At 37.9% G+C, this 24,249-nt stretch overlaps 2 protein-coding genes across 8 annotated transcripts in view; one reads left to right on the plus strand and one right to left on the minus strand.

Moving 5' to 3' along the window:
* Window positions 1-24,249, plus strand: part of ABCD3 (ATP binding cassette subfamily D member 3) — a 210,119-nt gene that overhangs the window by 128,799 nt on the left and 57,071 nt on the right. The gene's annotated exons all lie outside the window — the stretch shown is intronic.
* ARHGAP29 (Rho GTPase activating protein 29) overlaps window positions 1-24,249 on the minus strand; it is a 57,545-nt gene that overhangs the window by 24,441 nt on the left and 8,855 nt on the right. For all 7 annotated transcript variants that reach the window (XM_021271822.4, XM_072041834.1, XM_027462360.3 and 4 more), the window contains one exon: window positions 4,472-4,615. In XM_021271822.4, the coding sequence (XP_021127497.3) occupies window positions 4,472-4,615 (144 nt within the window). The remainder of the gene's footprint in view (window positions 1-4,471; window positions 4,616-24,249) is intronic.

The following is a 24,249-nucleotide window of genomic DNA, read 5'->3' on the forward strand; positions in this document are numbered from 1 at the left end:
ACAGCACAAAGTTGTGCCACGGGAGGTTCCGGTTGGGCACAAAGAATAATTTCTTTACCGTAAGGGCGGTTGAACACTGGAACAGGCTTCTTAGAAAGGTGGTTGATGCCGCACACCTGTCAGTGTCAAGAGCCATTTGGACAGTGCCCTCAATAGTACGCTTTAACTTTGGTTAGCCTTGTATTGGTCAGGCAGCTGGACTTGATGACTTTTGTGGGTTCCTTCCGACTGAACTATTCTATTCAATTAAAGGTGTAACTTGAGAGAACAAGGCTGTTTGTTTTTTTTCTTCCCCTCCACATTTCCCTGCAGCCTCAGTTTAGAATGGTAGAGTCTGACATGATCTGTTCTGCCAAACATCACTGTGTAACAAGATTAAAGTAACATGCTACATAGTTAGTTTCTCCTTCAACCTGTCCAAAAGAGAAAGTATTAGGTATTAAAAACCTATCACAAGCCAGATTTCCAACTCTTCCCCCAATCACTGTCTCTAAAGTTACTCTAACTGATTTCATTAAGAACAAAGGCAATTTGTTAAAATCACCATACAATTTGTTAAAATAACCATACATCCCTGTCTAAAGTTCCAAATACAACCTAGGACTGAAAACCTGGCATTCCGCAGATTCACAGAGATCTTTCAAGAACCTAAAACAGTTAAGTTAATAGACGTTAAAGCTTCTATTTCTGAAAAGGAAAAAAAAATAATCACATGTAAATCCCAAGTTGCTGCTGTTTCATTGCCTCCTATATAAACAACATTAGAAATTTTCTGTGGCAGGTTAAGCTTCCCAGTCATAAATTTGACTACAGAGTGCTTCCACGTCTTTTTATAGTTCTGTCTTCCAGTGACGAGAAGCAGATGATTCAGATGAACTTATTCCATAAAGTCACATTAACACAGCCTGCGAAGACAGAGGAAAAAGGATACTATTTCTATCCTACTGAGTCCTCTCATTCTTGTAGCTTCCTGTTTATCCAGAAGTTACATTACTTCTAGTGAAATAACCACACATGAAAACCTGTGAATCCTTGTATTACTGACAGGCCACTGTAAGCAAACTCAAGGTCTGATATGACCACTATTCACTGCAACATGTGATATTTTTACTTGAACTTCCTCACTTCCAGCAGCAGTTTACTTCAGTTTGAACACAGACGCTGAGTAACGCAATGCTCACACAAAAACCAGCTGTGAGAACCAAACAGGTGCTGAGGAGAGGGACAAGTTGCCCTCACGTTTAGTACAGATGATGCTGCGGGGGGACACAGGCCTTTTCCATACAACCAAGGTTCTGCTGTTCTCTGAGAAGACTGAAGGAACAATCTGAACAAGCTGAAGTCCTGTAACTTCCCATTTCTATCTCCAGACATAACGAATACTCTAAGTGACTGAGCAACCAGTAGTAAGTGATACTAAAGTCTTCATGTACATGTTTTTTGTATCAAAGGCTACAAATATTGAGGGAGGACTGATGGAGACCATGGTCTTTAGCTTCCTCTCAGGCTCTATTTCCTTGGGAATTAACTTGGGAACTGCACAGTGCCAGGTCACACAGCACAGGCTCAGAAGAATGATGATTCACCACAGAGCGAGCTCGTGTTTGCTTTAGCCAAAGAAGAGTCAGACAATTTATGCCAGCTTCTCAATTCTAGGCCGGCTGAATATATGCTGCTTATGAGACAGATGAGTAACTCCATGAGAAACTATTCAGAATGCTATTAAGAGTAATTCCACACCAGTCTTTTATTGTATCAGATAATTTATTTATATGTTCTAAATAGAAGAACACATTTGTATCAGATCAGCACTGTGCACCATACAGTCACTGTAGCAAGAGTCTTCAAGCTAGATTTTCAGTACTATCAAACTATTGCCTATAAGAAAATTATTAAAAAATTAATGAAACCTGGTGTGTGTCAAAACTTGTACTCGATTCCAGCTCAAGTCCAAAGTCCAACTGTAGTAAAATCACCCACTAATATGCTTTTTTCTTTGAGGTTTCTCATCACACAAGATCATATCAAGTGAGCTGTGGCTGAACACACACTTTTCAGACATACCTCAGTCTTACAACAACCCACCTGAATACATTTGCCAGAAAACTGGATGACATGACTGTACTGCTTTTGCTTCAAGTGGCATTCTTAGAATAAAGAATATTTACTTCAAAATTCAGTACTTATACAACATGCAGTAGTTTTCCTAACAGTAGTTTCTCTTTCCATTTAGAAAATTATGCAGTCCTCCTACAACTATAGTTCCTGATAACATATTAACAGTAAGTGAACTTAACTAGCTAACATTGAGGCTTTTATTTGAAGTGCAAACATACTAAATCTTGTTACCATGAGAAAAAGTCAAAAAGTATTTGTAAGTATCTGTATCACCAAAAAGCAGCTTAATACAAGTTACTTCTTCTGCTCCAGAAGATCCAGAGAAATGAATGAATCCTAAAGTAACTATTCAAAAAACAGCTACTTATCAAACCAGGCAGAAATAGATGCCTGTAAGAGAATGTATGAAACACCAGTACACCTGACCAGGGTTCAGTGCTATTGAAACTCTATGATCGAACACTGTGAAAAGATGAGAGAATAACTATGCATGGTATCGGATTCAGAAAATTTCAAGTACTCTGAAGGAATTGATTAGAATTTGAAACATCCAGAACACAACCCCCCAAAAAATTATGTATTTCAACAAAGTATTTAATGCTTCTCTTCAGAAGGGAATGGGAGAAAAACATGTACGCCTATATCTGGTTAACTGGTTCTGTAACAGAACTACAGAAAGTGACCAAGGATGAAGAACGGACATTAAAACAAATACCAAAAAAAATGACGAAAAAGTGCACTTGCTATAAAGAAGACCATCATATTTATGGGATCTATCAACATCGTTACCTCACAAGAGGATGAAAATAATTGCTTTACCCAGCAATGGTACTCTCAAATGGCATAGGAATTAGTCAGTTTGGGTCACTGCATATCAATAGCAATCTTGATAAAGCACGTAGTCCAGAAAGGATCGATATCATCGCAAACATTTTTGGAAATGGGATTTAGCAAAGGTTGACATAATTTGATTTGCTTGCATATCTTGAGTCAGTTCTCCTCAAGGTTGCTCTAACTAAAGAAGGAGCAGCTCAACATTGCCCTGTGTCCAACAGACAAAGGAATCTTACCATAACACTACAGCATGGGAACAGCTTGTATAAGGTGGCTGTAGAGTTACACTCACTGAACATTTCACCTGTTCTCATTGATACATACCTGATTACAATTTCACACATGTACTTCAGTCTTCCAGAGAGCAGCCAGGCAAACAACATTTCAAGGATACCCTCTATTTTTCTACTGTTACATACAATGCTCTAAAGCAAGCTCAGAGGTTGCAGAGTTACAATCCTGCAATCATATCAAATACCAGGGAGACCTACAGAACATTCTACATGCAGCCAGAATAAAAAACAAAATGGGCTGCTAGTAGCTGCCATACTCCAGGATCAAACAAACAGCTAAAACTACATATTAATATAAAGAAGCTAGGAAAAGCCTGGAAGAATCTGAGGTACAAGAATCAGGCAGCTAAACAGTGAAATTCCTACTTCACTGAGTTGGCAGTATATATTCAGACATACTAACATTAATGAGGAAATGAGGAAAAAAAATAGAACAAGGAGAAAAACTAAACTAGACTTCTCTGATCAAAGACGTTCCACCTGATTATAACATAAGAGGTGCAGATTTAACCCTACTGAAAGCATTCTCCATGCTACATTGAATAAACTGCTTGTTCCACAGGAATATAGTGAATTTATAGAACAGGGAGAGCTGTAGTCAAAGTCTACACAGAAAAGAAACAGCTATGATTTACTGGGCTCGAATAGTTATATGCTACACCATTGGTATCTGTCTGACACACAGAAAACTGCAACAGTAAAGGCCAGTAACAGAAAGTATTAACATATATGCCTGCAATCCTTTGTTGTTACCTTGACCATGCTTATGATCTGTTTTAAGAAATTTATTTAAGAAGAGTTAGGCCATTCAGATTTGGATTGCTCATTTAAGTATTTCTTCACTTGATATAAATCTAACACCATCCCTATAAATTCACAGAACTCAAAGATTTTTGGCAAATCTCTGTGGATAAACCTGATGCTTATCATTCTGATATATTATTCTGAGATAAAGGTAAAGAACAGATCAAGATCAAAGGTTTGTGCTTTTAGAATTCAGTGTGGTTTTGCAGCTAGCTTCCTTTCAACAGAATTTTATTACAATAGGAGAACAAACTATTTAATATTACGTTTCACTTAGAGAAGGTATATTAAACGTGTTAATGTTTTGCTATTAAAAAACTTGTTTCTTCTGTATACAAAGAATCCCACCTAAAACACTAAGCCATAGTCAAGCAAGTCACTCATTAAATTTCTCCCTGAATTTAAAAAGCAGTATTCCTTACCTTTTACTTTTGCAATAACTGTTCCGGCAGCACTAAGAATATCAACTGAGTTTAGGGTCTGATGTTTATTTATCACTGCTTTTAAAACACGCAGCAACTCTCCCAAGTGTTCGTGTACTACCTGATGCAGGCCATCTCGATTTTCTGAAAAAAAAAAAAAAAAAAAAAAAAGTAGACAAGAAACTATATTAGAACAGTGAATTTTTGCCAAAAATTATATGTAAATGACATGCAACATTGCAAGTGAAATTGTTTTAAAAAAAAAAAAAATAGTCAAGCAGGAATAATAAAAAATTAAAACCCATGTTACAGATTATACACCAATACCCTCAGGTTTCTGAATTAAACCAACTTCTTATGCCATTTGATCAATCACCATTTTGATAATTACATATATTCAAAAAACATACATATAAAAAAACTCAATCATACAAAAAACTCAAGTTCCACGTCACTTCTGTATGGTCATAGAATTACACAACACAACAAATTTCTGGCAAATGTTGGTTAGCTTTTAACAAACATCAGTTAAATCTTAAGCATCTTTAGTATATAGGCCTAGATCCAACAAGGGTCTGTCCTTGGGCATGTCAAACCAGATAAAGAAGTTGAAAACCAAAATATTTTTTGTAGAATTTTCTAAGCTGAAAAATTCTCAAAAAAGCATACATCAGACAACATACACTCCTTCCTACAGCATATTTCTCCTGCTTTGTGCCTCTGCCTTCGGTCACCAACCCCCTTCCCCCAAACACACTTTATTTTTTAATAGTTCCTGTTGTATACATTGCACAGGTTGAACCACGAGCTCTTCCGTTCTGTTACAGAAAAGGTGCTGGTGCACAGGAAAAAGTTTCACATGCACGAGAGTGCTGCGTTGCAAGTTGTGGTAAAGAGCTTTCAAACTCAGGAAAGTCTAGCTTATGAAAAAGAAAAAGAGGATCTAGTACAAGCTGACTCACTTCCCCACAGAGCAGAAAGGAATGGCATTTCTGTGCTGTCTGTGGGCACGATAACAAACAGGTCAATACAGACAATTTAGTACAGTGCAAATTGATCCAGTATTACTCAGAGCAAATTTGAGCCATTTTATTCTGACTACAAGACATTACATTCAGGCCAGAAGTACCTGATTTTTCTAAAGAATCAGCAAAAAACAACATGATACGTCAGTACTGTAGTGTGTAGGTGGGGAAGTCTACAAATCAACAATACTGCATTTTATTGCGTACAAAAGTAAACTTGTACAATCCCCAATAGCAAGCCTTCTAAGGATCACTATGCTTCAAGGCTTTACATCCCTAGATGTCCAACATCAGGAGATTTTTTCAACTCCGTCTGTCTTTTACATGGTCAAAGGAAAAAGCTTGACTCAGGAAGTGGACTAAGGCGAAACATTATCTACCCTTCACTGGCACTTTGCATGTTTTTTCCTGCTGGAGGGGGGTAGGAAGCTCTGTATCCTTGACAGGATATGCAGAAGGCTAGAAAAACCCATCTCACACAGCCATAAATTAAGGAAGCTGTATGCAAGTTACTGAAGAGAAACATAGCTGTATCTTCATCTTCATTTACATTTATACATCCAGTGATTTTGAACTGACAAGACAGCAGCAGAAAGTGCGAAGATACTGGTACAAAACATGGCAAGAATTCAGTACATCCACATTAATGGTGGAAGTAATTCACGACAAATACACTTTGATCTAAAGGCTCCAGGTTTGAAATTTAATATGAAAAATTATCTAGGCTTGAAACAACAGTACTGGGAGTTGGGACACTGGAAAAAAGGTGACTTACAGGGGTCTGAAAGAAGCCTACAGAGAAGTATGAAAACAGTGGATAGAATCAAATGCTTACCATCTCTTTCAGTTAAGAGCAACACACCTCAGAAGATTAGACAAAGCAAGCAGGAGCTAGAGTCAAAACAAGAAATGGCGATGCTTCGTGCAAGAGACCTGTATAATTCCTCGCCAAAACACAGCATTGACAGGAGCTCACATGGGAACAAGGACAACTAGCAATGGTCTGCACTAGTGCACTACCTGACCAGAACTGCATCTCTCATGAGATGCAAGATGAAGGCACCCAATCTTCTGATGGATACACGTCATCAGGTTATGATTAAGTGATGTGGAATACCCATGCACATACACTATAGCCAGATCCTTTGGTGACATGGTGGGCAGACTTGTGGTCCCATAACAAGTATGGGAGGGCAAACAAGGCAGGAAAGCAGGCAAGCCAGTCTACAGACTGCTCCCAGATCCTCAGGAAGGATGGCATTACAGACACATGACAAACTGAACAAGTTCCTCTGCAGAGTTCAGTATGATCTGCAAATACAGGCTTGTTATTACAGGATAAAACAGCCTCTTAAGGTTCCTTACAGGTTGGGTAAAGGCAAAAAAAAAAAAAAAAAAGTCATACAGGAGGCTAATTAAAGTATATCTGATACCAAGATGCTGTTTCTGAGCATTAACATTTAATACCTTCCCAGACCAGCAGAGCTGGGGAAAACAAGCAAAAAAGGGGAGAGAGGGAAAGGAGATATATAGAGAAAAATCTCAAAGGACACAAGCCTCCTCACGTCTGAAACAGAAGCGGTAAGCTTCAAAGGAAAACACATGTCGAAAACAACTGCTGAGTTGAATTAGAAGTTTATCATACCATCCCAGAGAAACACTATCACTAAAATGCATTCAAGCATGAAGTTCATTATTTACTCTCAAAAGCAAAAATCTGGCTACACCCAACTGAGATTCCACCACAGTATTATTTGTTTACAGAGTAACAAACATTGTTTCTGTGCCTGCAAAGACAAAAGGACCGTGACACAAGGAGTGATCAGGGAGGGGGCAGAAGCCATCAGGAACTACAGTGACCCCACACTCAGCATGTGAAACTCAAACACGTGCTAATAGAGGGATTTCCTGGTTGTGACAGGTTTATAAACCTCAGGTAGTAAAAGAATCTAAATATGCCAGATTAATAAAAATAGTTTCAATACTGAAGAGTTCCCAGAGACCAAAACAACGGTAGAGCAAACACTGTTTACAGTGAAAAGACGCATGAGGAAATGTAGCAGCAAGTGCTCCTGCAGCAATCCAATCTGACTTCAGTAGTCACAAAACTCAGAATTTACTTTCAGTTTTTCTTCTGTCCTTTCTTGCCTCATGGTACAAGTTCATTTATCTATACGAAGGCAAGCAGGAAATTCCTCCAGCAATGGATACTATGTCAAGTTTAAGATATATATAGGTTGGTCTCAAGGTTGATAACGTGAATTCCAATACTATGAAAAACTAGTTAGTACTCTGGACCAGAGCAATGCAACGGTGTTGGTGGAAGAGAGGACACACAAGTCCAGCTGCTTGCCTCACTGATGAGTCTGTTGGACGTCTTGCTTTAAGAATCAACCAGCCCTCTCTGGCCAAAAAGACAGCTCCTGAAAGTGAACAAACATGGCTTGGAAGAGCTTAGTAGTTGGTCTGCAAATCTTCTGTTACTGGGGTTTAACCCATCATTTACTTCAGCTGAAAACAAACTGATCCCAAACGTAAAGGTGACTGCAAGAAGTGTGCTCTGTAGGAGAAGCAGAGAAAGAAGGATAGGACATAAAAAGCTTGTTTTCGAAGTTGACGAGCCTACATTAAGATATTAGTTGACAGCCTCAACTCACCTGCAGAAAAATCTAATACACAAGGACAATACAGCAAAGCAGCTAGCCTGGCTAACACCAACAGGCTTTCCACCTGAGGTTCTGGCATGAGCATCCCACTCCTCCATGGAGTGGTCGTAAATGTGATTGAAACAGCTACCCTTAGTGTAAAAAACAGGTAACCTATTTTAATTGTAGATATTTCTCAAAGGGAAGCCCTCGTTTAATAAACATTAGCTAGCAGTAATGGCCTTACCGCTATGGATTCTATTCATCCAAAACAAAAGAAGATTTGCTCATCAAGCTTGCCAGCGCCAGTCACCCTCCCTGCCAAGTCAGGGCTGATCACAATACACGCAGTTGGGAAAAGCACTGCTGTGTCAGTTGGCTGGGATTCTTTTGTCTGATCAGATTTACTGTTGGTCCAAACATTTCTGAAGCTGTTTATTTCAACTAACGTTTGCCAGGAAAAGTTTCAATGTGGACTAACATACAGCTTTTCCACTGCACTGCCATCACCCACCCTACACTGCTGGTCAGACCCCTGCAAGAGACGCATGCCCCATCCTGGTCACAGCTTCTCCACCTAGAACATCAACACTTTCTAGCAACAGCAAACATCCTCCACCACCCAACTTCCAGAAGTCATGAGATAAAAGAAGCCAGTTAACAAAACTATTGTTATACCATAGCTAAAAAAAACTTGTTTAAAACTGAAGCTGGTCACAGTCAGTTGTTTGAAACTGAAATTGGTCACAGGCCATCTAGATAAAACAGCTGAGAAGTAACACATCTGTGAAAAATTCTTGAAGGCAGGTTACACACGAGACATTAAAAGCAAAGAGTCTAGTGAACACCACATAACGATGTCCCGCTTTCCACACGAAGCTTATTAGAAACAGGAAAATTGAATTATTTTACTACATGCATTTAACAGCTTTCAGGAACGTTACGCACAATGGAAGATATCAGTGTGGAATAACACGCCATGCATTCTTCCTAGAGCCACACAGACACTTTTAACTGCGAGGGAAACACATATACACTCATCTCACGTGTCATGAAAGTTTTATTGTAAACTGTGAAAAAACACAGGTTAGCTTGTTTTATCTCCCTTCACGAGTATGATTTAATGTTTTGTCTTTGATAGGGATCTAACATGCAACTACTACCTAGATCTACAGGAGTTGTTACTAGATTAAGAAGATGACAATGCAACCAGATGAGAACACAAACTCCTCTCTTATCTTGGAAAAATTCAGAGGGAATATGTTTGAGTACCCAACATTTCTTCTGCAAGGCCAACACCTTGGCTAAAAGACTGCCATCTCTTATTTACCGAAAATCTCATTTTTGGCATCGTGGTAAACTACATTCTGTTTCTGTTATGTTACTGAGAAAGATTAAATGGTATCGCCACTTATGTCATTGAGATTTAATAATAAAAAAAAAAGAGAACAGCTTTAGAATGAAGTTAAGAAGGAAAAGACAACATTAAGCTAGAGTTGTGTTACTATCACGTTCAACAGTGCCCACATTGTGTACTAGGAAACTGCCAGCAGTCAGTTCTGAACCCCATCCAAATGGCTATGAGACTCCCAGTGAGCACCACAGAGTAAGCAAAACAGTCATACTGCAGTGAACTGTATGGAAATCACTTAATTCATACATCCACAGCTCTGGGAGACAGCCTCAGATTAATCTGTTGTTTTATTCCTGCCTTTCCTCCTCCCTCTCTTTAGCCCCATTAACATGCCTGGCAGTACGCCTTATTTGTCTGATCTGACAAGAGGTCACTATTAGTCAAAAACATCAAGATCTAAATCAAAACATACAGTTAAAGTATCTTTTACATGGTGGTCTGTACAGCTGACCTTTGTTAGTGCTTTTTATTCTAGTCTCTTGGAAACTTTTGCAACAAAATATACGTATCAGCTAGAAATGATTTTATTTAATTGTACAAACATAAAATGAACAAAACTTATTTACTGTAATGGCTGTGTAGGTATTTTATTTCTTGGTGGCCATGGTTCAGGAGGGATGAGAATAGCAGCTTTAGCTATCATTTGTTCCTTTATTTGGCTGTATAAACATGCCACAAATATATAGAACAAAGCATTTTAAGTAACTGAAAAACAAAAATTCAGAAGTTCAAAGAATTTATCCTAGAATGCTGCAGTGTTAAAATCTCCAGAAAGGCTGCAAGCTGCCAGTGGCACTAGGAAAGTCATCGTGCTTCAGCCTCATTTTACAGCACAGAATTAGAAGCTACCTACCTATCCCTTCAACATCAAGAAACAGGCCAGGGGCCGGTAACGAGCAACCTATCTTTATTTTTTTCTAGTACCAGAAAATGCTACTGCCACACAGCACAGAGTGCTGACTAGTCATAAAGCAGCCTGAGGTTGTTCAAAATGGCAAGGGGTTAATCATTAGACACCACCTGAATGAACCTGGAGCTTGATGCTAAATCAGCTGCCTGGCTTCTCACAGCTGACACAGACTGCTGGTGCAGCTGGCACAACACCACAAAATGAGCCCAGACTTTGTATTATGTGCTTTGGCAAGTGCAATAAATACAATCATGCACCCAGATCAGTTTGGGTATTATTCATCTGCTCCACTGATTTTATACCAAGTGAGGTATTGTTGTTCTTCAGCAGCTGGCCTGAACTTCAGGAAATCTTATTTTTTCTGTTATTTAAGAAAGTCACAATTTCTACAGTAGCAACACCTCCCCTCTGAGCTATGTAAACCAAAGTGAATGGTTTAGAGACAGGCAGGAGAGGTGGCAATCAAATGGAGTCATTTTACACAGAATGAAACCCAGGACTTCCAGTCTATAGCTCCGAATCCATCACAAAGTCAAAATCTACAAGAATAAGCTATATTATTAAAGCAAACCAGGTGTTGCTAACTGTATTTTTTTTTTTTTTTGTCAGGACAATTGTAAAGGGACTATTTATTCTCCTTGGCTTTAAGCCTTGAACACCTCTGCTTTCAAGATCCATCCTTGACTACAGTTAGTTTATTAAGTTTTATTGGGAAATGAAACTACTATTCCTATTTGCACGCATTGAAATTAGATCCTGTATATTTTTAAAAAAATCTTCATTTCTTTGAAATTTGTACTTTCACATACATGCTGCTACAAAACAAAAGCTGTAATTGCTGTAGCGCAGTCTCATGTTTAAGTCATACTCAGTGTATTAAATGGTTCTGACAAAAACTAAGCCATGATGATTTCTGCTCTGATAGAAGCCTGCAGGTCTAAAGCCAAAAACCACACACAACTAATCATCTGTGTAAAACAGCTAGCAGTGTTCTTCATAGAAAAGCACATTAAAACAGCATTAGTGTCCATTACATCCTTAGCATTGCTTTCAGCCATTTTCCTTTGCTCTGCATGCATAAGCACCTGGAAAAATAAACACCCAACACACTTTTCTAGCACATAACAAGGCATCTATCCTCATCAACTTTTCATTATTTACCCGGTTCACAAAAGTCACAGACAAAAGCCTACCTCTTACCACAAAACAACCACTAAGATTTTTAGAGTATTTCCTCTGTAATTGGTCACTTAAAAAAAAAAAAAAAACAACAAAAAAACAACAAACAAAACACACAACACACCACCACCACCACAAACAACTATTGGAAACCCAACACGTGAAATAACTTGTTCTAGACTTTCAGATGAGAAAATGTGACCTGTTTATGAATTTTCCCAAGAGGGATGAACATTAGTTTTCGCAGAAATAGCTAATAAAATACTCAGAAATTAACAGATGTTTTTAAGAAGCTACTGTAAAAGCCTCTGAGGAAGATTTATGCCAAATGAAATGTATATACCTTTCAGTTATGATTTCTGAGCTCTAACTCTGCAACTTGGAAGAATGGAAAGAAAAAAAAAAGCCTGCCTATCATTTCTTCTTAAATTACTCAACGTATTGAGAAGCTGTCTACTTTTGAATATCCCAAGGAATAAATTGCCTTACAGCAGTTTTAAATCTAGATTTTTTTTCCTTTGTACTAGAAGTTTTCAAAATAACAAGCTAACCAGTCCTACCTTTTTTGTTAATCAATATCATGGCAATGTTGTTATCATAGCATCATTAAGAGATACTACACCAAATTCATACTCCTTGGGAACACGGGCTCCAGAATTCACTGCAAACAGTACTTCAATCACTTTATATTGCAGCAAATGTGACCACTTATGGAAAATAAACACTTAAACAATTAATTCAATAAAGAAAATCTAAGAACATTTGACATTTCATTAGGAATGAAGGTATAAGAAATTGTAGCCCCAATCCCTACATTTGACATAAAAGCATCAAAATGTAGGACTTCTTTTTAGAAGAATAATGTACATATCCCATTCTATGAGGCTCCATGGATATTTTATGCAAATAGCTTATTGACTACAGTACATTAAATGTAGTTCATTTATTGTATTACAAAAATGATTTGCACATAAAATATTTCACATTTAGCAAGTTAGTTCCCTCAACTACTATATTTGATCTTAAAATTAGGTTACAAATTTAGGTGTAAATGAAAGAATACCTGGTATTTGCAATTTAAATATTTTAAAGGCAGATCTTCCTTGACTTTTTGAGAAAATCAGCACAAAAGTGCAAATTTTTTTTTCCAGAAAAATTGCTCTTGGATAAAAACATGAGACTATCTTCTGTTAGTAAAGAGTTCCAAGCAAGATTTCCAGCACGAAAACCTTTTGTTGAGTACCACACGACTATCCACCTACCTCTTTTGAAATCTGTCATACAACCAAAACACACCCCTGTATCCAGTCACGTTCTACTTGAACAAATCACAGCTGCTGGGACTTATGGATTTGCTGTAAGAAAGCAGCTGTTCTTTGTGGCAATCCTCTTTTCAACTGCTCTTACAGAAAAGAAATACACATATTTATCCCACTCCTCACAGAACAGAAGAGAAAGAAATGCCAGGATGGAAGACGACAGGAAGAGCACCCTACACCTACCACTTGTTACAGCTGAGGCAATGCAGGTTCCACCCACAGCAGGCCTTGCGCTGAGTGATGTCGGCCAGCAGGACCTCTTAGGGCATGTCTGCATTGCCTCAGACATCTCCTACCTCCATTCCAGTCCCCAACCTGAGCACAGGCAGCATATGGTTTTATAGCAGTGGGAACTGGGGTGACAGACAAAACAAGCAGACATACCAATTATTTGGTAGGTAGCTAAGACCCTACAGGGTTAGCTCTGTAAATGGCTTCCCACCTCGGGTCAGGAGGTGGAGGCTCAGGTTCTTACTTTACACCTTCCAGTCAAAACACCTCAAATCATTACCAGACAGCAGACGGGTTTAGGTCTCAATGTTAGCAAGCCACTGATGACTCCCTGAAAGTTGAGGTACACTTCACTTCACAGGAAGTTTAGGGACCTCTATAGCCTATTCTCTGATTAAAATAAGTGTCATTAAACACTCAACGAGGGAATTTAAGATAAAAAGCCTTTGAATAAATCCCATAGAAGGAACAATACGACAATGATGCCCAAGTACCTCTTAGGCACTAAGATGCCATTGTCAGGGACACCCCAAACCCAAGACTTCTGCAACACCTGTTTCCCCCCTCTCATTAGTCACAAAAAGAAAACCACTGCCAGTAAGGAGTTATGTGGTGCATGGAAAAGCTGTTATCATACAGTATTTGTCTGGAGCTTCAAGCATGGAAAGGACTGGGTGCCAATTGATGCCCTTATTTTTCCCAGGTAGCAAAACTGAAGGGGGAGGAAATGGTGGCACAGGCACATCCTAGGAAGAGGCAGAGCAACACAAGATCCTATTGGCCCCAAATGACCATACCTTACCAATGCTGGACATAAGTGACAATCACTACACAAACATCTTATTTCACTTCTGTTCTAAAACGATTGCCTGCAGCCACTTGCTCGAGGACAGGGAAGATTGCCACTCTTTATAGCAAATATTACTCTCATCAGCGCAGGCAAAACTAGCAAATAATTTTTTCCATGGCTCTGTAAAGGAGCTCAAGTGCTTTTTTTTCCAGTATTATTTTTTTTTTTTTAGGGGTAGTGGTGTAGCCTAATTTGATTCCAAATTTCTTTTTAAGTCTAAATTGGTATAATGACAGACCCATTAGAATTAAGGATGTACAATTAAATTAGAAATTATTAGAAGCTGAAGAAATTGAAGTTGCAAAAACTAAGATGTTCTAACAAAAATATATTTTCTAAAAGTCTCAATAAATGGTGTACACACGTAAAATACATTAGAATAATCAAAATCTTGTAATTCTGCCTACACTGAAAACAGTTAAATGTTTTCATTATGTTTGGTGTGCCAACTGATATCAACAGAACAGTTGTTACTTCACATCCATTTCACATTTAAATTCACAGATCAACTCTGCGTTTGTGTGTGGGAGGAAGCCTTTCAAAAAACCTACCACAATGCAGCTTTTCATTAATCTATTTCAATACGCTGTACGCCACATTCCTCCAACTTTTGTATTCTACTAGCCTTGAGATTCCAGTCAACTAACCTAGATGTGCTCAGCCATGCAGTTTAATCTTCAGAATACGTTAATCTTTTATTAACAAAATATTTAAAGACCAAAAAATAGGAATGAAAACTGCTGGAATTTCCTTCCTTATTTACCTGTTTCTGACAAATGAGAGTGGCATAACTGTAGGGCCATTTTAGCCACTATAAATATTTCCTCCAATCTCTCCCCTCCCACCCCCCCCCCAAATATGCCAGCAGTTTAAGAATAAAACTAGGTGAGGGTAATGTGTCAACACTTACAGTACACATTTTGGAGTCAGAATTGTAAATTGTCAACTGGATGCAAGACTGCATTCTTAATGAATACAATTACAGTAAGTCGGACCAGTTGTATTTCACCAGTCATACCCATCAAGATTACGGACTACTGGCTATACTTCTAGTAGTATGTTACTAATTTCTAATTCAATGACATTTCACTACAGCCTAGCACAATAGTCCCAGTTTATCAAAGACGCCCATAAAATAAAAAGCAGAAAACAGTTATGCCTCATCAAGCAACTACGTTCCTTGTGTACTGCTTCGAATTGAGTATTACTCCACCCCCAGACTTTCAGAACACAAATTTCTGGAGGAAAAGAAAACAAACACCACATCCCCCGAAAACACCACAAGTCAGAAAAGAAAAAAATATTCCCCGAAAGTTGATCACACTGTATCAAACACAAAGGACAATATGGACATGTTTTAATTTATTCAAAAGAAAATAAATTTAGTCTTTGGTAAACCATATCAAGAGATTATCAAATAATACTTAACCTTTAACTCATTTCACTTTTATACTAAATACAATTTGTTCTACATGGCTGCTCCTTCCACTTCTAGCCTAAGTCACTGACTGAGTGCAGAAGCTATTTCATTGCTACAGCCCACCTAGCTTTCCAAAGACCACACAAAACCAGGATTATGAGATTATATAGTGTTAAACAAGAGGTGAATTTACTTTGTTCATTTCTTTTAAAGGATCTTTTAAACACAGTTATGGACTGATATAGGGTGTGATAGCATTCCACTTTTATTTGGATTAAGAAGAGAAAATGAAAAAATCAACTTACATTTTAAGTTATATTCAAATCACTGCAGTAGTCACCAATCACATCCATTAACTGGGAAACTGGTGAACATAAAGGATTAACTGTTTGAAGTTCCAGCACTGAAGTTGTGCTGAAACAATCACCCGACAATAGAGTATGCCTGGCTATATGACTTCCACAGGTAACAGCAAAATGATGAGCCATTCGAATGCTCAAAAGGAAATACTTTCAAAATCTTCCCATTTCCTAGAACCAGGAACTGCCAATTCCCACTGCAACACAATGCTTTGGTACCAGCTAATTCACACCAAAACATCTTTTATTTTACTTTATTTTATTTTTGTGAAGAAAAGACACAAACACTTTGGTTGTAGTAGTAACCAATGTCATACTAGTACTTGCACACACCCAAAGACAACAACAACCCACAGCATAGCTCACTATATATTTTTAGGTGAGCAGTATTTCTTCACAAATAACTTAGAATAGAAAGGTAAAATAAAGATAGACCACAGGATGCTTGCTTTATGGTCCTGAATTTACACAGCTGTTATAAAAAAAAAAAAAAAAAAAAAAAAAACAGTTACAAGCAAAAACCAAAACAAAAAAGTAACAAGCAAAAGGAAGTGCTGGCAAGCAAAAGTTACAGAAGGAGAAAATTGTAACAAGAACAGGCAGAACTTGGTCAACTACATACTTAGTAGCCCCATGCATTTCATTTTTCATCCAGAGGCATGCAGCATTTGAGGTTGCCCAACAAGCTTCTCTCATTATTAAGAGATTTACTTACACGTTCCAGACCTATTTCTTCTTTCCAATTAAGATCTCAGCCTGTTTCTCATGTCTAGTCATCAGCTGAAGCCAGCTACTGCTAAAAGGAATTCTCCGTTCCTTGCTGCATTTGTTAGCATGTTCTTACACATGGGTTTAAAGATGAATAACAGCATTTAAATATGACCACTCTGCAAGCTTAATCCTACTGTTAGTTTCCCCTTCTTCCACTGACATAAGCTATTTATCACAGTCACTTTCTCTGTTTCACATTTTCACAAACTGTCTTAATTCAACCAGCACAATGCCAATTTCAGTCACTTATGCTACCATACTTCCAGGTAAACAATTCACATCTTACCAAATGAAGCACAAAACATGTGGGATCATCCATTGAGCAGCTGCCTCCTTCAGCAGCCCTTAGCTGGCAGAGGTTAACCTACTTGTGTGACCATGGACCAATGTCTATTTTGTTTACCTGCACTGTTTTTTTTCTTGCACCTCTGCTTTAGGATTCCAGTAAATATTTTTTCTACTTCTCGACAGCATTCAAGAATTTCTGGATGGACTTTTTGTTCCATGAATGCAGTAACATCAAGAGTAAAGTGTCTTATACTACCTTACTTAATCAGTGGGGAAAAAAATCTTCAGGGAAAACAAACAAACAACAAAACACAACAAAGAGATAAAAGAATTTAAACATCCTAAAGAATCTGTTCATATCATTGTCAACACTAAAATAGCAATAGGAATTTGTGAATATTTTGCAGTCTTTTATGGTGATGTTACAGGAATCCCATGTCCATAGCTATTTCAGTAACATCTGATCTTAAAAACGGAGTGAAGACAACGCTGTAGTCCAAAAGTAGCACATCAGCTGAGATGTTAACTTTGTTCACAACACAGAGCCCTAAACTGATCACACCTTCATGAACTGGGAGTATCTCAATATAATGCTCACAAAAGAGCATCCTTGCAAAATCCTGTATAACAATACTCAAATTTGGCACCAAACCATCAAGATGTAAAAGCCCTTTGTTGAAAAGGGATGGGCATGGGGTTAGAGAGAACATACTTGTGCTTAAACTCCATCCGACAAATATATTTCCTACAAATTATTCATCTACAATCCTGCAACTTATTTTAACCAAAGCCAAACACATCTCAGCTGAAACTTCCTCACCAGGCCTTCAACATCTTGCAGATTCTTGAAACTAGATGATAATTAAGACAATTACTAGAGATATTATTTCCTTTATTCTTTCTAAAATATACACTTTATTCTTTCCAAAATAAGAGCCTCTCTTTCCCTTCAGCTTTCAGTGTACATGGCCATATGAGCAGTATCACTAACTCATCACTTAGTACTTAAATTTTTAAAATATATAAATATAATAGTAATATAATAGAAACCCAGGTAATATACAGCACAGAGAATCAAAAAGACTGTATGTTACTTCGTGAGTTACAAGAAAATGAGTCCATGAAGTCCTCACATTCATTCTCTATCCATTTGCTGTTCTGGACCTAATCAACCAGAACCATTCCAAATGCTGCTTCACGTGTAAAAGCACTGCAAATGAGAACTAGAGGACTGATTTCTGGGGTTCCCCAGAATTATGAGTTCCTTTAAAAGCTTTTCAATGGTTCATGCCTTAGATACATGATCACTGTCATTTGAAATTTAAACAATAATAAAGCTTTCATTGCCACTTCAAACTTAACTGGGTTTGCTCGAGTATCTCAAACAGCTTAATCACAATGCAGAGCACAGCTCCAAAGAGGTTAAGTTTGATCAACCAATCTTCACCTTACTAAGCTGACAGAGTCTGTGAAGTAAAGATAACTAAAACTGGAAAACATGAACTTCTACAGATTTTTTAAAAATTAGCCCAAGAACGTGCTTTGAAACAGCAAGGAAAATGGTAAAAACGAAGAATCCCTCATTGAGCTAAATCACAGCCTCTACAATAAAACTACTTCAGTCCTATGCTTTCCACTTACACTCTTCTATAATGGATGTCATTAAGATGAAAGTTTAACCTGAACATAACGATTTGCTACAGCATCATATAAGTTACTTCAATCGAATGAGTCCCCATAAAATCCCTATTTTCCTTAAAAAAGGCAAGCAGCTCCCTACGAAGATCAAGGTCCCAGCTGCATATCAAACCTATTGCCCTGCCATACAGTCCTAACTCCAATCCAATAATAAGACATTAAATCAAACATAACCCAATCACTGCAACTGCCAGATTACATGAACATTTACTCAGAATTAAGAAACAAGTTGGCTTCAGTTTTGTGACCTAGCAACATAAATAGGAAGCACACTTCCAATGAAACAGAGGGAAGGTATGATTTAGTCCATGAAAACTACACGAAGTCACAGTCATTAAAGGGCCAGACAATCCCAACTTGTTTCTACGCTGTTAGGTACACTGTAACCATTTGTATTGATGTTCTTGTTTTGCATTGCAATTTACCAAAATTCATGCATCAGAGAAATGATAAAACAATGCATTTGTGGATATGCTATAATGTATTTTAGCAATAGCAGGGTTTTTTTTGTTGTTTTTGTTTTTTTTTTAAAAAACACAAGTACTCCTACATTCATGGAAACTTCCTTCTAGAACACAAGACTTGAGCGGAAATGAATCAAATCTCATCTTTCAGGTGGTGGTGCAGAGTTCTTGTAGACACCAGCTTGTGTGTCCAAGTATTCCCTTTCCTCAATGAAGCTGCCAACTATATCAGAAAATATTCTGTTTTTAAGAGGCCTAACTTTAAATGTAAAGTCAAATAAGAGAAAATCTGACTTGATTTTGTCCCTCACTATTCACATTTTGTCTTGCTAATCTTACTATATGTTTCATTAGTCTAGTTGCTGCTGCAGAAAGGAAAGGCTCTAATTAATAAAAAACTAAGGTTCCTTAAATGAGATGTCCTGAGATTCTTTTGCATGTTGAAATGCATACGGACTGGAGGTTTTACTTGTTGGACTTCCGAAGCAACATAGAAATAGAAAACGCTTGTGCTTTCATAATAAAAAGAAAGTTTTCCTCAAGACAGATATGCTAATTATTTAAGTCAACAAAAATATCCGGAGTACCCATAAAGGTTGATTTTACATTTTAAACACTCACAGGCAGCCAAGACACACACACCCCTCCTGGCTGCTGCTCCTGGACACTATAGCAACAAGTGAGCATTTGTTCTGCAGGAATGCTGAGTATGTGGCTGGGGGAGGGGGGTGGTATCAACCGCAGACTTGTCTACCAGTCCACTAAGTTACTGTTTAACTTAAATCTTCTCCAAACCCTGAAATTGAGGAAACAGCATTTATTATCCAACACTAGCAACCTGCATTTATTTAGTAGCTTACACTCTACTATGAAAAACACGGCTTTGCTGAAATGAACTTCAAGAGGTGTTTTTCCTCCCATCATTCAGAGAATTGGAAAGAGCAGACTTGTTACATGACTGCAGATAATTAAGCAGTGTTCTAATAGTACAAACCTGCAAAGAAAAGGAATTGCCCAACTCCTCCGGTTCTCCTTAGGTCACAACCACTGAAAGTCCAACACTCCCTAATAAAAGCCTGAAAGATGTAGACTGGTGAAAAACAAGCAGCTTGGGCAAAACAGCTTTTGGAATGACCTGAAGTGAAGAAGCAAGACAGGTGGGAAGTTCTCTCCCCTGGTTCAAGCGTAGCACCCCCTGGGAAAAACGGTCTAGCTATTGATGTCTCCCATCAGGTTTGAAGGTAAACTTAAGCAGCGTACGCTTGTCGTGGGCTTGCCTTCATACAGGTTTCACTAGTGTTTATGGACTGAGCCAAACTTGCTTTCTTTGCAGAAGTAGTCAGGTTTGAGAAACCTAGCACTGGACAGGACAGGACTCACAGCCAGGGATCTTGATGCTCTGCTCATCAAAGAGACAAAAAAAAACACAACAGCATGAAGGGAAGCGTAGGAAAACAACCACGAGGTCTTCAGTGTGCTGCAGTCAGGGAGTTCTTCTAAAACATTTACAGGCCTGGTTATTTTTTCCCTCCAAGTTTTACCATAAAAAGTATCAAAAGCTGTGAAAAATGAGTAAATCACTACTATTGGCTTTGAGCTCTTAGTAATAATTTCTAACTTGTTAGAACAAAAAGTTTAAGGAACTATATTTACTTTGCTCTTTATCTCTGTTTACATCCTTTAGCTTGAAAGGCATTCACATTTATCAAAGACCAGTTTCAATTCAGATTGGCAGCACTAATATTTAGAAGTGGCTACCAGGATATGCGTACAGGGGTATGCTAAGAAATTTCCAGGTCAGAAAGACTACTAGAACCACTGCTGGTTTTGCGTACATATAAACAGCAAGTTTCAGAAGGTGAGTTTAAGAAATGACTGTCCAATTCAAATATGCTTAAAGCTCAAACAACTGATTAATTTGCCATCTACAAAGGGCATTTTCTGCTTGCAGTCCTTTCCTCACTACCTTTCGTATATCTCTGCCAAGCATAACATTCAACAGAGATGATAAAAAAAAAAAAAAAAAGCTGGGAGAGGGTTTAGCAGTGTATGCTGTAATGTCAGGGTTGAGTGCCCCAACCATCAAAGTCTCATTCCATTTTTAACCTCTGGCTACTTGTTCCTTTGCCAGCCGGCTTCTCCCTCTTTAGCTTGTACTCTGTACAACCTTACAGCCAGTCAGTTCATAGAGCTGATCTGGCTGAAAATTATTATTTTTTTTTCCAAGGACTTGTAATCCATCAGATCTGCTCGCAGGAGCACTACGCGATCACCAGATGACTACTGCCAGTGCCAGAAAGAAGTGGTGAGATCACAGTAACTCACACTTAAATTTAAAAAGAAATACATGATTAGCATGTTTTAAAACAGAGTACTAAACATAACAACCTTTATAATAATATGAGTGATCAACAATATCTGGTAGATATTCAACACTTACAGAATTGTACTATCATTTCAGCTGTTAATGGGGAAGAAAAACCTGCAATTTCTGCAGGATCACTTTCAGAAATTCACTTTCAGCTTTGCCCAGCTGCCTCACACCTGCCCCAATCTGTTCAAATCTTGGCTTCTCTGCTACTGCTGTTCACAAGATCACTTCTGCCAGTTAAGGGAACAACAATATCCAAAAGAGCAAACTACTAGAATTCAGCTCTTAACACCTTATTTGGTTCAGCAGGACTCTGAACAAAGTTATTGTAAGCTCATACATTTAAAACACACCATTAGTCCCTTGAGAACCAAGGGTGAGCAGAGCTATGAAATCAAAGAAATGAAAAAAGGCATATTTTAACAGTCAGTTACAAAATATACAAAATTATAACACAGATATTACATGTATATATCACTTCAACAGGTACTGGAAGTGATCGACCTGAAGTTCCACGTCAGTCTGTATGTAAGCTTTCTGAAGCAGCGTGATTTCTGTAACAGGATTTATGTTCCAGATGGTTTATTCCCCCCCCTTTGTTTCTTTTATTCCTTGTAGCGCAAAAAAAAATGTGCTATGCTTTACATGAATTCCCCTATCTTTTCCAGAGGATTCTCAAAGGTCACAATCACTTCACAAACAGATTGTTTACATATTTGATAATCACTATGTTCTCACGGTCCCTGCAAGTTAGCTGCTCTGTCAGCATTTTACTTTTCCCTTTCCCAAAAAGCTTTTAATTTAGGACATAAAACACTATCAAGAAGAAAAACAGCATCATCTTCCCCCCAAAACTAAAGAAAACAATACATCACTCAAAAGAAATAATTCTTTCAGGCAGTACTACAAAAAGGTAAACACTATTAGAAGCTTGCTTAGAGCAGTTTGCCCACCTATCAAGCAATACTACTACCATACTACAAGCTACATTTTTAGTGTCATTAGAGAGGTAATACATCCAGTTTAAGGTGTATCAAAGGCAGCAGCTTTCACTGAGAAGCTACAAAACTGGAATAAAGAACAAACAGCAAAATTACACTCAGTGTTATAAATTACCATAATTTCAATCTGCAATCTTCACTGCCAAAGCTAATGAACTTCAGATTTCTCTAGCAAAACAGGACAAGCTAACTTTCCAAAATACTGCCTCACAACTTTGCTGTAAAGAACTTGAATGTTTTTACACTACAAGCAGATAAAGAAATAAAAAGCTAAAAATACGATAGTGCCTTAATCATACTAAGTGGTATGAGAAAAAGCACACAAACCTGGAAGGAGTAATTGTTCATCTTTAACCCTCAGGCACTACATTTAGTAGACAACTTCTGGCTTTTAGTGTAGCATGCAATTAATACCAATCTCCACAGTGGTTCTGAAGTCACTGGGGACTACAAGTTCCTTATTTTGAGAAACTATTTAAGTTGACATGCCTTTACAGACGTCCTGTATACTGGACTGAATATCTATCTTTCAAGAATAAGGGCCTGATAGGTTTCAAGTTCGGTAGCATTCCTGATCCTTTTGAAAGTACTGCTGCTACTACAAGGAGGATGCAAGCATTCCTGACCAGGCCATCCAGCTTCACCAGTATTTTCACTTTTGCTTTGGATAAAAGAAGGAAAAAAAAAAAACACCTTATCAAACTCTAAGAAACCAGACAATGAAATCTGATCCTCAAAGTGAAACTTGTGATGAAAGGCAAGAGCTTTACCTTGCTACTCCTTGCCGTTGTTTTCTAATCTGGAAAAAAGGTACATTACCATTTTAGAATAAGCTCCAATTTGCATTAGCTGAAGACAGGATGAACTTGAGGAAAAAAGCATTTGCTCTTGAAAAGTATGCAGAACTGCCCACATGAAGCACACAATATCATACTTTGAAGATTACTTCAAAGTTTGTGATAAAGAAAGCAGTAACACCTAAATATATTTTGAAGTAGAGTGAAGCAGATTATATATTCAACTATAAAGTATAATTACACCAACACTTTCAGACCACATGCAAAGTTTACCCTTACAGCTATTCATAATACAACACTATTTCCCACAGTCCCAAGGGCAGACCTTGCAGTACGAAGCATACACTGCATTCTTTAAAAAATAAATAGCAGATGTCACAAAACTAGTAGTTAACTATCTTCAGACCAGGGAAACAGGAATGTTTCCCGTCCCTGACTTCATACAAGTAAAAGATACTATTTACTGCTTAAAAATGAAACGCCAAGTAAAATATTCTAATTAGGAACTCAGACTGTGCCCTAAATATTCTTTTGTGTGTTCCTTTTAAATCTAAGTAAATGACAGTCATTTGAGTAGAGACCACAGTGACATCATTTGCTTAAGGCAGCAGTGGAATTTATTATGGGCAGTAACAGACTATAATGGCAGCAGCTTCACACAGATACCTTTTCTTAGGCAGAGTCTCAACTTTGCACATCTATGCAATAAGCGAAACTAATTTTGAATCAATAAATTCTCTAACAGAAGTTTGTAAGAGGTAGGTCCTCTGTTTCACCCCCAAAAGTGACATACATGCTTTCTACAAAGTTTCTGTGAAGTATAGCTATCCTTATATTTTGAAGAGGTCGGACAGTATGAAGTAATTACCCCATATTTCCTCTCTGCCAAAAGAACATATTCTGCATGCAAAAGTCACTCAGCCTTACAAAACTGAACAGCATTTACCTGCAGACACATTAAACCCATCCTTTGGCACAAGAATTAACCTTCTTTCAAGTCACAAGCTGTAGTTTAGGTATATTCCACACACTTCAA

The sequence above is a fragment of the Anas platyrhynchos genome, chromosome 8 (genome assembly GCF_047663525.1).
Source record: "Anas platyrhynchos isolate ZD024472 breed Pekin duck chromosome 8, IASCAAS_PekinDuck_T2T, whole genome shotgun sequence".
NCBI classification, from domain to species: Eukaryota; Metazoa; Chordata; class Aves; order Anseriformes; family Anatidae; genus Anas; species Anas platyrhynchos.